The sequence below is a fragment of the Benincasa hispida genome, chromosome 6, assembly GCF_027475165.1.
Source record: "Benincasa hispida cultivar pf3 chromosome 6, pf3_genome.v1.1, whole genome shotgun sequence".
NCBI classification, from domain to species: domain Eukaryota; kingdom Viridiplantae; phylum Streptophyta; class Magnoliopsida; order Cucurbitales; family Cucurbitaceae; genus Benincasa; species Benincasa hispida.
In genome coordinates this window covers 7,642,575-7,657,797 of record NC_143483.1, presented here as the reverse complement: position 1 = coordinate 7,657,797, position 15,223 = coordinate 7,642,575, and the positions used below count along the sequence as shown (strand labels likewise).

General features: G+C 34.8%; 1 protein-coding gene and 1 long non-coding RNA gene across 3 annotated transcripts; one reads left to right on the top strand and one right to left on the bottom strand.

Annotated features, from left to right (window-relative positions):
- Nucleotides 1-1,232: 1,232 nt before the first annotated feature.
- EMB2076 (Pentatricopeptide repeat (PPR) superfamily protein) lies at nt 1,233-4,234 on the bottom strand. 2 transcript variants are annotated; one of them, XM_039035083.2, is made up of 3 exons: nt 4,101-4,234; nt 2,028-3,699; nt 1,233-1,581 (listed from the first exon to the last, which is right to left on the bottom strand). In XM_039035083.2, exons 2-3 carry the CDS (start codon nt 3,630-3,632, stop codon nt 1,351-1,353), a joined length of 1,836 nt encoding a protein of 611 aa, XP_038891011.1. In that variant the 5' UTR covers nt 3,633-3,699; nt 4,101-4,234; the 3' UTR covers nt 1,233-1,350. The 2 variants fall into 2 exon arrangements, with proteins under 2 accessions (XP_038891011.1, XP_090170843.1); XM_090314717.1 differs by having other exon boundaries at nt 2,028-3,407; nt 4,101-4,203.
- LOC150035389 (uncharacterized) lies at nt 3,706-13,506 on the top strand. The gene is made up of 3 exons (XR_016530117.1): nt 3,706-4,195; nt 6,067-6,415; nt 13,173-13,506. It is a non-coding gene; the product is annotated as an uncharacterized LOC150035389 (long non-coding RNA).
- The last annotated feature ends 1,717 nt before the right edge of the window (nt 13,507-15,223 follow it).

Below are 15,223 nucleotides of genomic sequence, written 5' to 3'. Positions count from 1 at the left end.
GTTTTTTGAGTTTCTTTTGGTGGTTTCTCGTCTTTGAGAATGTGATTTTTCTAAGGAATGGCCATAGACTGTTGAGAATTTGTATCCTCCAAGTCGGATAATTGTTCTGTTAAGTTGATTACAGAGAGTTAGATGTCCAGAGTTTATCACCAATATTTTTCAGAAAATGGCATGGATGACCCATTTTGGAGGCCCCAAATGAAAAGTGCCCTACCTTCTTAAAATCCAAGATTTTTTACCTCTTGTTTACATCATCTTCAAGCAATTTTACTAGTTTATCTCTATTTTATTTTTCTCTTTTCCTCTATCATCAGTCATCACTGCATTTTCTTTTCTTTTTTTCTTCTTTCTCTCGTTCTTCTTCTTTTGCATTTTCTTCTTCCTTCTTCCTTTTTTCTTCTTCTATCTCGTTCTTCTTCTTCTTTCTTCTTCTGCTCCTCCAACAAGCATTCAAATCCATTCTTCTCCGACAAAGTTGCAAAACGATACAGACGCCAGAGAGCGAGACAGAAAAGAGCAAGAGAGAGGAAAGCAAGACTATGAAAATGGAAGAGATGGATTTGTGAAAGAGTGAAGACTGAAGAGAGCAGAACAACGAGAGAGGAGACTGATTTGTGAGAGAGAAAGGAAACGAGAGAAGAGCCAAGGGCGAGACTGGCCATTTCTGCATGAGCAAGAAGATTTCATGGTAATTTCACCTGGTGTTGATGTCAGCAAAAGGTAAAAAATGTCACATTTTCAAAAAGCAAGGTATATCTCGTTTTTCCCTCCCAATTTGGGTCATCCATACAAAAAACCCAATAGTTTTAGCCTAGAAGAAATGCCATTATCGGTCTGCAAAGAAGATCCCAAGGATGCTATCTTTGCTGTTAAGCAATATAATCCATGATCGTCTGAGCATATTCAGTGATCTTGAACAATATATATAAAGTATCCAATGGTACAAAATGGGATGGAATTTTGGAGAATTAGTGCATCAATGCAACGAAAGTTTAGCAAAAAAATAAAAATGGCAACACTTATCAAAGTCCGAGACTCAAATTTGTTAGAATTGAAAGTTTTTTAGTGCAAATTGGACATTTGAAAATACAGAAACTAAAACTTTACTTTTCCAAATAATTGAATCTAACTCATACAGTTTAGATTGGGCTAATCAGATTTGTGGGCTTTTTAACCCCCTCCTTAACATTATATTTATAAGGTGAGGATTATAGATAGGAGAAAACAGGTTCTAAATGGAATTATAAGTCAACTGATTCAATTAACCAGTCATTCTTCTCACTATACAACAACAATGGCTTTGAGTTAACATTAAGCATGTACAATATATACTTTACTTTTACATTCATTTTACCTATGATGATAGTGTCTATGTCTTTTCTTGAAACCAGAAGCCCACCTGTTCTTCAGTCTAGCAGGGTCCTTTGGCAAGTTCTGAAGCATCAAAGCACGTGTTTTTCCATCCGGTTGGATACCATTTTCGCGCATCTTCGTGTAAAGCTTTTTTGCTAAATCAGTCTTGCCTCTTAAGCACATTCCTTGGATGACCGCATTGTATACAGATACATCGGGTGCAGACTTCTGTACAAGAACAACTATCAGATACAAAGACTCATAATTCTCAATGCAAACCGTCAAAACAGTTGAACGGAAACAAGGGAGGTTCAGAAATATTGAGAGAAGAATATCAGGAAAATGGCAAACGAGATCATCAGAAAAAGAAACAAACAAACAAAAAAACAACAATATTCAAAGTTCTCAAAAACCATAATGTGGTCTAATTGGAGCCTCCTTTTCTAATTCAATTACATGGATTTCAATGATGTTATTCAACTCATCCTTGGAAAATAGAGTTCATAAACTATCATCATTGAATTAATTTGCACGGAAGACATAAATTACCAGAGATGGAAGGAGAACTACAGGGATGAAAAGTTAGAACTAAATTTCTATTGGGGAAGATCCTCCGTCTCTTTAAAAGAGTACAAAGATACAGGACAAACACAGTTATAGAGGTAAGCACTTACATTTAGAAGTAGTTCCACTTCATCCCATAAAGATCCCCAAATGCAGCATCTGATAAGTGACAAATGAGTGAAGGTATCAGGAGTGTGCTTCTGGTGAATCATGCGTTCATAAACTTGTAAAGCAATTTCAGGCTTCCTAGCCATCTCACATGCAGTAATAACAATGTTATACGATGATGCTGAAATTGCGAGACCGGAAGCTTCCATTTCCCATAAGATTTGGAGTGCCCTGTCCCATAACCCAAGCTTTGAACAAGACATTAGAATGGTATTGTAAATATGTATATTCAATTGGGCCTTCTCTCTTTTCACAAACTCAAAGAGATGAATGGCATCATTGTAGCGATTTGCCTTGTAAAGAGCACCAAGTAGTGCATTCCATGTATAAACATCAGGTGAATGACCCATAGATTTCATCACATTGTATATGCTGAATGCTAAAGTGACCTCCTTAGCGTTTCCTAAAGCATTGATCAAGGCATTGAATGCAACGGAATTAGGTTGAAGTCCACATTTCAACATGTCATGAAAGACTCTTAAAGCAAAGTCCCACTTCCCTTCCTTTGAAGATGCGCCAATAATAGCTTGCATCGTATCGTTACCTGGTTTAAAAGAATTTTGAACCATCTTTACATAAGTGTCAATTGCAAGTTCATTCTGGTTACATCGAACGAAAGTGCTCACCAATAGAGTATAAGTTATATGTGTTGCACTACACCCATTTTCCTCCATTAGTCTCCATGTTCTCTCAGCTTCGACCCAATTATTATCTTTTCCACATATCGATATCATCGTGTTGTAAACAACTGCATCAAACTGTGTCAAGTCATATTTATGCTCCCATGCCTTAAACATCTCAAGAGCAGAAAGAAATCCATGAGCATTTGCAACTGCTTTGAGTACAAGGCTATAAGTGTGTCCTGTTAATAACTCATTTGACTTCATAAACTCGAAGATTCTTAAGCCATCATCAAACAGCCCTTTCCTTAAAAGACAAGCTAAAAGTGAATTTAAAGCATGCAAACTTGGCAGAAGAGCTGCTAATTGCAAGGACCTGAATAATTCCAATGCACTTCTAACCTTATTTTTTCTACTGAGAATTAAAAGACGCTTTGATAGCATAACTTTATCAGTTTCCTCAAGAAAATGCACCTTGCTGTCATTTTCCAAAGGCTCCCCTTCTAAGATTTTGGACTGGTTTGCATCTTCAGATTGAAAGGTCGGCTCATCCTGATGTGCCATGTCTCCCCAAGGAGGCAATTTCCACTCACGAGAGGATTCTCCAACCCCTTCTTCATCAATGACCAAATCAATTGCCTCATCCTCTCCACAATTCAAAAGGGTCCCAACACAAGTCCTAAATTCCATGCCCCTTGTGGACTGAACCATCAAATTCAACCGTGGAGTACTCATCAGTAACATTGAAACTGCATTACCCTTATACGTAATCGTACATCTTATACATGATTTCGACACTGGATTAACATTTATACACGGACGCAAACGTTTCTCAGTCCAACTAAAAGGGTAATATGAATCATGTTGGTAATGAAACTCATTCAACAAAATCAGAGTAGGAGATGGATTTCCTACAAATCCTCTCATAATTTTCTAAACATAAAAAGAACAGGGAAGCTTACAATCCAGGTGTAATCATTCCAAATCAGTGAGCCTGAAGAAGAAGAAGAGAAGAACACGAGAAAATTCAAACCTCCTTGAAAAGAAACAGACAAATAATCCTACCCAAAAGATCAAAACAAAACCCCACTTAGCATTAAACTACATTAAATGCAGAAACAATTTAGTAGCCTACAATCCCCACCATTCCATTCTCAATTTTTGTCAGACATTTAAAAAAAATGTTCTTGTACGAAATACCCATGACCCAAAAAAGAGAAAGTTAAAGATGCGGCGAACTTCTATTTACAATAAAAATCTACGACTCTTCTTTGTGGTGTTCATTCCTGCAGATGAAATGAACACCACAAAGAAGAAGAGTCGCTTACGTTTCAGTGAGACAGCATAATCTAAACATTCTTTGAATTCCATAGAGAGAAAGAGAAAGAGGGTTACCAAGAATTTCCTCTTCCGGCCTCCTTAGCGTAGTAAATAGATTACAGACAGACCCCCGACGGAGCTCAAGCCACCAAGAAGAAGATGAAAGCCAAGTAAGAATGTATCTCCATCCTACGTTACTCGTGTAAATTAAACGACGTCGTTGCTTTGTGGTTTGAAAAATATCATGATTTTTAAATTGAAATTTAGACATGTTTGGTCGAATTTCATATTTTTAAATATATATTTGGTATCATATTAAGTGATTTCTAACTTAAACCAACATTTAAAATATATTTGATACTGTATATACTTATAAATCATAAATTAGTTGTAGTTATTAATATTGATTGACAATAAACTATTATTAAATTCATTTATGAATATGATTTATGTTTTAAAAAATTATTATTATTATTTTGTAATACTATATGTCGTGGTGGATCCAGGAGTTTATCTAAGGGGGACACGAGTTTATATAAATTTATTTTAAATGCATCAATATATATTCAAATCATATAATATTGCCAAAGTGAGCATAACTAACTGACATACAAACAGTAAAATATCCAAAATTTAATGTTAGGGGTACAACTTTACATAAGCTTAAAAATATTAGCTCATTAAATTCTAAATTTGTATTGTATAGAGTTCTTGAACTTAAAAAATTATACTAGATCACTGAAATCTTGATTTGTGTGCCTTACGTAGTATCGACCTTTTTGAAAAAATAATGTAACTATTAACTACAAAATTAAAAATTTGAAGTTCAATTAGAGATTACAAATTCTTTTGTCTAATATGATGATTAATTTTTAAGCATTTTTAATATTTTGTGAGATTTTTAGGAATTTTTTTTTAAAATAATGTTTTTTTAATAAATAATGACAAAAATAGGTTTGGGGAAAAATATTTTCAAAAATAGGTATTTTTGGAAAGTATTGACATATTTAGGGTAGTGAAATCGTGTACTCAGTACACGATTTCCATGTGGCATACTGTGTACCGGGTACATGAGTCCATTTAATCCAGTCAGCTGACCACGTTAGCTGACTAGTTGACCGGTCAAGCGAACTCGTGTACCCCGGTACACGAGTTCGCTTATAAATTTTTTTTTGTTTAAAGCCTAAAAATTACTTTGGAATTGGGAAGCCCTTAGATTCTTATGATTTATGTTTGTCTTATTTAGAAGAATGAGTTTTAGAAGGTTTGCATAATTAACAAGCTTGAAATTTGTAAATATTTGAATGTACAAATCTTTGAGATGAGTTTTGAATACTTTTGTACTTCTATTATTTCAAATGACTAGTTTAAGTAAAATACAAAATTATATTTGGCTTACAAAACTAAAATTCATGAATGAAAATTTTTTAATCCAAATGTTCTAATTTATATATTTGGACAAACAATGCTAAAATTTTATAACTCAACAGACACAAAATTTGTACTTTTGACTCTGTTGATGCCAAATTTGTATAATTTTTTTTAATTGTTAAACTTAATTTTAAACTTAATTCTTTCATTATTAAACTTAATTATATATTTAATCTACAATACAAATATCTTGCACTCATATTAAAAAAAAAAACATGATATTAAATAATATTTACAATTAGTTCTTTTGAGATTTGCAATTTGAAAATGATACGATGTGGGATTTAAAAACGACCCCCCTGGCCCTTACTCCTCATGGGAATTGTTTTCGTGTCCCTCTAAATTAGGTTCACCCCGTTGTCGCGCTCGTCTACGACAAATACATCTTCGATCGATGTCAGCAACATTGAGTCATCTTGTTTGTTGAATAATACTTTCTACGTTCATCAATGTTTGCTGACACATTGAACCCAATTCTGGAAGGTTGTTCTACACTGAATATTGTTGAACTTCACTGATAAAATTATTCTGTAGAATAAAAAAAATATATTAAACAATATTCATATTATATATATGGAAAATATCTGATTTGAAATATCTTACCATGCAGTAATAGTAAGCGTCGTCTGGTGAGATAAATCGCCTCGTGATCGAATTGTACAAGGAAAAGTAGTCGTCTGATACAGCTGGCTCATCTGTTAATTCTCCATGTGCACAACGATCAAGTCGTCCATACCAATAGGATAAATACTCCGCATGGATTCGACGTCAGCCTTGGTTGTGCTTACCCCTTAAATCGATTTGGTGTAGTTTTGGGAGTGTATAAAACAACGAAGGTATCGTTTGTCGCATCCTGAACTGTCTCAGCACACGATCTAAATGATGCCACTCTACTATATAGAAGCATATAAGAGGGCTAACAGTCAACCAGATGTCTTCACCATCACGACAATAATCAGGTAATGATGACCAAATCTGTGAGTATGGTGTTCAAATAACCTGAAAAAAAAATAATAAGTATACATATAAATTTTTTTAAATATTCATTTATATACATGTTTACTACCTAATTGGGCGTCAGCATGTCGAATGTTTTCCTGTACACGAGCAACATATTTGCTGACTGTTCAGAGGCAGCTAATACACCACTCCATCTAAAATTATAAAAAATACAATTAATTTATATTCTTACATATATGGTAACGAAATAAATATATAAATAAAATAATACCTGGTACTAAGCGGGCGATGATCTGGGGCCTGTAGTTGGACTTGTGGTGCTACGATTGGAAATCGATTATAAGCCCACACTTGTAATAGTATCAGTGGACCCGCTATTTCCAACGCTTGTGCATTGGAAGCCCGACAAAGTTCTTTGTACAACCATGCAAGACATGCACCACCCCACGAGTACGTACCAGCGTGCTTGAAATCAGACAATAATAGAAGGAACATGAGATACACCAGAGTATTTGACTTGTCGGCAAATAAAAATCCTCTAATAAGCTGTAGGATGTATGCTCGTGCGTACCTATGTACGCTGATGTCGTTGGCAACGGGAGGTAATTCGGGAAACTGGGACGCCAACTAAGGGATACTCAATCTTGATCCCTTCAGATCCTCTGGTAGAACGCCTAAGAGCTCTTCACAGACGTTCTTCCAGTCATACTGTAGTGAGCCTGTTAGTGGTTGCCCGTCCACTCTTAACCCAAATTGTATGGCACATCCTGCAGCGCAATAGTGCATTCCCCACAGGGCAGGTGAAATGTGTGGGTCTTTGATCTCCAGCACTCAACTAGAGCAGTAATCAGGTGCCAATCGAGCTGGATGAAACCAATCTGTGCAACCCCAAGAAAACCCGCCTCCTGAACGAATGGAATGATGCGATGATCAAATGGGATAGTACTTTGTGCAGTCGCCTCCCTCCTCCGACAACTCAACACTATGTGGACGAATTATCCCATACTACCTGTGAACGATGCATGTTTTGTTGGTACAATTGAACAGGATTAGAAGGACCAGGCTCCATTACCTAAAAGGTTCAAATTATATTACATAATTGAATCGATAACATAAAAGATACATAAAAAGTACATAAGAAAATATAATTACATAAAATAAGTTTATTAAATAAATTCATTACATAAAGAATACAAATACATGAAATATACATAAATTATAACTATTTATACATAAACTATAACTATTTATACATACATAAACTATAACTATTTATATATACTTAAACTATAACTATTTATACATACTTAAACTATAACTATTTATACATACATAAACTATAACTATTTATACATACATAAATTATAACTATACATAAACTATACAAAAATGAAAAACATACATAAAAATATAGATCAGTCCAACTAGAGAAAGAAATATACCAGGCAAAATTCGGCAGCAAAAAATGTAGAAAAATCGAGCAAAACGACCGCTAGATTCGGTGAAGATCAAATGGAGGACTGAAAGTCGAGCAAAATCAAAATTTTGAAAGATTTCGGTGAAATAGAGCTTCGGTGAGGAAAATCAACGATGGTTTCGGTGAGGAAAATCAACGATGTTTTTGGTGAGGGATCGATGGTTTCGGTGAGGGATTGACGGTTTCGGTGAGGGAAAACGGAGGTAGGGAATACGAATAGCCGTTTTGGTGAGGAAGAAGAAGGGTTCGGGCGGAGCTTTTAAGGCGTGGAAGTCGTGTACCTGGTACATGACTTAGGGTAATCATGTACCCGATACACGATTTTCTCAGTCAAACTTGCATGACTGCCACGCAAGACTGGGCATGCCAGGTGGCCAGGGAATCGTGTACCCGATACACGATTTAGGTGTAATCGTAAAACACCTATTTTTTGGAATACTTTCCCCCAACCCTATTTTTGTCTTTATTTATTAAAAAAAAATTGATTTTTAGATACTAAAGTGAAAGTTTATATATTTATTAATCATAATTTTTAAAACTAAGAATTAAACTATGTAAAAAAACATAAACTTTATATGTGAAAATGGTGTTTGTATACTTTAATTTTCAAAAACTAAAAATTAATGCGATCTCAACTAATTCGAACTCAAGTCGCGAAGGTCAGAATAGGTAAGTCTACTCGACTACCAAATCAACTTCCATCCTTGTGAATTAAGGGCAAAAAATAGTGTATATTTAAAATATTTACAAGAGGCAGTGCCCCCTGGCTTCATAGATTTTTCATTGACTATATAATTTATTATATATTACGTAATACATGCTTTTTCTTTCTTCGCAAAGTATTGAATTAATATGGGATGGGAAAATCGAACCTCTAACTTCAAGGTTGATAGTACAAGTACTATGCAGTTGAATTATGCTCATTTTGGCACATATTGTATCTTTTAAAAAATGAATTGAGTTTATAACATGAGATATCGTATTTCTATTGTTTTTATTTTTATTTAATATAACTCTACATTTTAAAATTGAAAATTCAAAATCTGGATATAATAAAAACATAAAAATGTTGTTTTCAAAATTTGCACCATTTGGATCACATAATCTGAAAACAATTTTCATAAAAAAAAATTCGGGTTGTCTGTCAAACACAAATTTGTTGAATATGTATTGAAGTGCATGATTTGCGAGCAAGTTAAACCTATCCAATAGGAAACAGTTGGGCTCTTCTAAATCCACTCCCAGTGCCAAAATGGAAGTGGGAGCATGTTACCATGGACTTTCTGTTTGGACCTCATTGCACTTAGAATGATCATGATGGCATCTGGGTGATAATTGTTAGTTTGACTAAAATATGAGATTTTTTCCAATTAATGTCCCTTATTCTTTAGATAAGTTGGCTAAGTTGTATGTAGCAGAGGTTGTTAGTTGCTATGGAGTACCGGTATCAATTATCTCTTACCAAGATTCAAGATTCACGTCTAAATTTTGGCCAAACTTGCAACAGGTCCTTAGTACTAAACTTAAGTTTAGTACAACCTTTCATCCTCAAATAGATGGGCAATCAGAACGAACTATTCAAACTATGGAGGACATGCTTCAAGCATGTGTGCTATAGTTTAAGTGCAACTGAGATTCTCATCTTTCATTAATGGAGTTTGCATATAATAAAAGTTATCATTCCAGTACTGAAATGGTTCCGTATGAGGCTTTGTATGAGAGGAAGTGTAAAACCCAGTGTATTGGCATGAAGTTGGTGAAAGAAAGTTACATGGTCCAGAATTAGTGCAAATCACTATAAACACTATTAAGATTATCAAGGAGAAACTTAAAACGGGTCAAGATCGCCATAAAAGTAATGCTGACAAACGCTGTCAAGAACTAGAATTTGTGGTGGGAGATAAAGTTTTCTTGAAGCTTTCTCCTTGGAAAGGAGTGTCACGTTTTGGTAGGAAAGGAAAACTGAGTTTGAGATATATAGAGCCCTTTGAAATCTTGGAACGCATAGGACCATCAGCCTACCATTTGACATTGCCAATGGAGCTTTCCAAGATTCACGATGTGTTCCATGTATCAATGTTGGGTAAATACGTGTCGGACCCATCACATGTTCTAGAAACACAACCAGTACAACTTAAGGAAAATCTATCCTATAAGGAAGAACCTGTACAAATCTTAGACATAATGGAACAAGTATTGAGAAACAAGACAGTTCCACTAGTTAAAGTGTTGTGGAGAAACTGAAGGAAATCGATCACGAGGATTTCCATGAGCAGTGAAAAGATCATTTCAAGTTAAAATCATGCATGAACTTTACATACAGTCATAAAACGAAACAAACGGTTATGCAATCAATACAGAAATTACAGCATGAAAATACAAATGAACAAGGAAAAATGCTACGAACATATGTCGACTCGTCTCCACGCTCCTTGCTCACAAACGCTCAAACACAGCAACTCAAACACTCGTCCAACACAACCGCTACACAACACGAACACCGCGCACTCGTCCTTAGCGATCGCCTCGGTCACAAACACCCCAACAGCACAAACGGTCTCCACAGAACCTCGATGGCATTGAGCTAAGTATGACACCACCAAAAGGCTACCTTGATATTCTCGGTGTGAGAATTCAGAGGGTGGGCTCTGTGTGGACTTGGTATGAGGCAAAAGACAGAGGAGACAACAATCGTGTAGACGATTGAGAAGTGGAAGAAGACTAAAACTATCGTATAGGTCGACACCCAATCGTTTAGCAAAAGCTAAGCGATCGTTTAGCTCATTGCTTAGTTTCGTGTCTATCGCTTACAAAACACTACACGATTGTTTACCTTAGTCAAGTTGTCGCTTAGTAAATTCGTGTTTACTTGACAACTTCCGTGAGATTCTTTTTTCGAGAGAGAAAAATCTCAAAATCAATTTTTTTCAACATTACTAAAATTAGGAAAACAATTTTCCTTTTATTTCACGGTTACCATGAAACCACCAATAACCTCCCACTCAATTGGTTATTAAAGAAAAAGATTTAATTATCCAATAATTAATATTATTATAAATATAATTAACAACCAACTTATCATACTATATTTATAACATATAGTTTAATATTTCATCTCATGAAACATATAAATCATAGTTCTTTTTTTATTCCATGGCATTTAATGTAAATCTCATTTACGTTAATCCTCCATTAGATGTATCTCATACATCATACCGATTATATTATACATAATCAAATTACCTCTTGTCAATTTGAACATTTCAAATCAACACAAAAAACTGATCCTTAACTGAATCCATTGAGCTACATAGGGGACCTTATGGACCTGTACCTCGAAGCTCCAACGATACGTGAATAACTGACTAAACTCTTTAATCACGGGATCCACCATCCGTTAACTGTCAGGCGCTCCACTAAAGACCGACAGCTGAACTCTCTTTACCACAGATATATTATGTGTCCATCTTAACCAATCAGAAGTGCAACAACCTTTCACAGATTGCTCGTAAGTACAGCTCGGCCAATAACCGTTATGCCCCTATAGTTACATCTAACTCCTTAAGTACCACTGATCCCTCTAATGAACATAAGTCATAGTCCTACTATGACTGAGTCCTCTCTTCCAAAGAGAAGTTGTGGCCACTATGTTCAAGCCCCGAAATCAGCCCTTAAGAGAGCAATCTCTCTACTTATCTTTACTTCAGGAAAGAAGTGAATTCCATTTTGTGGATTGAGTTCCCAGCTCCCAAATCAAACAAGTCCCCAAAAAGGTAGGCATGTTGAGTTGGCAATCTGACCATTCTCATCCATACTAATCAAAGGATCGCCTTCAAAGGTAAGAGTTCCCAAAACACTCAGGATTGAGGTCGTGTCACCTATGGTCGTTTAGGTGAGATGTAAGTCTCTAGTATCAACAGCGTTATATAAAGAGTCTAGTCATCTCGTGGTCCGATCTTATACAAACTCTTTGTATAGGACACCCCTGCTTGCACATTTCCACATGAATGATCAGGATCTATCATCTACAGTAGTTTACAACACTTGCAAACCTCTAAAAAACGGGTTGTATCTGTAGTATTACCAGGATCAGGTATCCAACCTTAATCTTTATACTACAAACCTATTTAGTTTATCACTTAAGACATAATCCACTTGTATATCATATATACATGCTTAAGTTCATATAAGATAACCAAGGAGGTTTGTTTATTGGATATGAGTAAAAGCCAGCATAAAATAACATTTATTTTATTCATGAAACAATGTGTATCTTTACAAACAACGAGACTCCAGGAGAATTAGGACACCAATCCCAACAGAAACTATGTAGTGGAAAAAGCAATCTGGGAAAGCAAACAATAAATAAGAGCCAACTACTCTCAGTTATTCTCCTGGTGACTTCCAGCAAATTCACAAAAAAAAGGGTACTGACTTGTAAGCCTTTGTTCTTTTTCCACCTGTTTATGCTTAGGATTAACTTAAATGAGTGAGTTTAAAATTACCTAAACAAAACATTTAGATTATATGACCTAAGCATGTTTTGTTATTAAGTATTGAAGTTGGTAGTTGGAATTTACTGCACAAGTTCAAGTTCCTTTTTATTTGTTTAGTAACTTAGTAACATTGTTTGAGTGTTGGAGTAATTGATCATGAATGGATAATTGGTTATTGATTATGAGTGGATGATTGGCTAAGTGTTAGGGAGAAAGAAAAAAAACAAAATTTTGTAGGTGAAATAAAATGGGCCGATAGTGTGAGGAGGAGAAGTGTTTAGTTGAAAATGTATTTTTTAATCAATTCTCTAAAATTAAAATTAATTTAACTTGATAAAGTCTTTTAAGGATGGAGAGGATAAATAAAAATAGAAAAAGTCACGTAAATAGGCAAACAAGTAATTAGTTGGCTAAATATGATTGGGGGAAGAAAAGGTAGAATTTGGCTGGATATGAAGGGTATTTTTGGAAGGCTGGTTCTTCCAATTTACTCGTGTTAATTTCATGTTTTTTGGACCAAATGAAAGTTGAACGAGTGTAGAAGAAACCCTAAGGCTACTGGAGTGATTGAAGATCGAAAAAGTTAAGAAAACTTGAAGGAAATAGAACTTGTCTAAAAATTAGGTAAGACAAAACTTGCTGTTTTGAAGGATGTTTCAAGGGATTTAGGGGAGGATTTTGGTAAGCTAGTTAAAAGGTCTCGCTTTAGTTCCATAAAAGTTATTTGAAATTTATTTGATTAGAAATAATGTTTTAAAACTTTGGAAAATCGGGCTGAAACAGAGAAACACTGCCTGAAGACAGCAGACTGGCCACCCCCTTAGACTGCCCAGCCCTGCGTGCCTAACACCAGCCTTGCCCACCTACGCGTGCGCCTCACGCCCACCAACCACACCTGTGCATGTGCCTCACATCCACCAGCCATGCCCGCGTGTGCTCTTGCTGTGCCCAGTGCCCCTCAGCATGCCCACCCTCGCACGCTCACGCCCAGCTAGCCTCGCCCATGCCCTTTGTCGCGTACCCTTGGCTGATTTCGATGCCCATTTACTTGTTTTTTTTAGCATTTTGAATGTTGGTGAGCATTTTTTAAGCCCAATTAAGATTTTCTTGGTATTTTGACCCAAAAATGAATAAATTTAGATTTTAAAGTTGGGTTATTTTAGATATTTAAGGAAAATGTGCTTATGGTACAAAATGTGAAGGTTTAGGGCTCAAATTGAGTTTAGTTGGTCTTATGGAATCATTAAGGGTTGTTTAGAGTTATTTTAGCCTCCATTGATGACATTTAGTATCAAACTAACTAACTCCACCTATATATGAATTTGAACAGATTCACAACGATCATTCAATACATTTAATTTTCATTCGACATATTGATTTCATGACATTCATAAACACATTTCATAACTTTCTCCATCTCTGTTACATACAAACCATCAACAGACGTACATTAGAAATACTTTCATAGCTACATAACCAAACCACTATTTTATGTCCCATGTTCCCAAAACTCATATGCATATAGTTCTTGGTATGCGGTCTTACAACAAGGCTTTTAAATATGTAAACCTACAATGTAGTAGGAGATTCTCATGGTGTGGCAGTGAACAGTTCAATTTGTCTCTGAAACTCGATCGCGGCCTGGGGGGACATAAAACATTGAAAGCATAAGTTAAAGCCCAGTGAGTGGTAAATTAATATAAACATAAGTTTTCTCTTTCTAAAACATCAATGGAGTTTGTCAAATCATTGGCAAAGTTTAAAAGATTTAGTAACTTTTCAAACACATGCTATTAAAATGATGACATGATCATATCTCATATAAAAACACATTTTAAAACATTCATAACTTATCAGAAAACTACCCAAATACTCGTTTACAACGACAAGTTACTCTAGACAAGGAATGTTCCCCGTTGTGGTAAATCAAATAATAAGGTCATACGTGCACGCAAAGCTGCTTCCAGGCTAAATATAGATACACACCACAGGCCCAGGTTCCTCTGGATTTTCCAATATACTCTGGCCACATCTAAGCCCGGTAGCTCCCTGATCACCTGGGTAGCCTTACAAACGCAGGTTCCACTCGACTTTCTGATATACTCTAGCCACACCTGATCTAGGTAGCCCCCTAATCTCCTAAGTGGTGCTACTTGAATGTGCACAAAATATGGATTCTCTACTAAACAGACCCTTAAATATCAAGTAAGCAATCTGAACATAAATTCGAAAACAAAAGATTCAATGAAAATAGAGTTGTATTTCATGTTCTTAAATATGTGCCAGGTAACAAATTTAAAAATTGAATTCTAATTTAAACCATTATTGAAAATGTATTTGATAATTTATTTATAATTCAGAAAACTAATTGTAATAGTTACTCATAAAATATTAGACTGAATATAAACTATAATTAAGTTATTTATTAACTTTGTTTATGCTAAAACATTTATATAATTATTACTTTCTAATATTATATAATTTATAGTATATATTATATAACACATAATTTAATTTAGTAAAAATAATTAATTTATAACATGAAATATTGTATTTATAAATGATGTTATTCTTTTTAATATAATTCTACATTCTAAAATTTCAAACTTAAAATCTAAATATATTAAAAACATAAAAGTGTCGTTTTTAGAATTTACAGTGTTTGTACCACAAAATCTAAAAATAGTTTTTGAAAATAAAATTTAATTTGTCTACCAAACGTTGAACTTAATGAATCTGAAAACATAAAATAAAATCACAGTTCTCAACTCTTTTAAAACATTTTCAATTCTGTGAGAGAATTGACTAAGAAATTTCTTTTTATCAATAAAAAG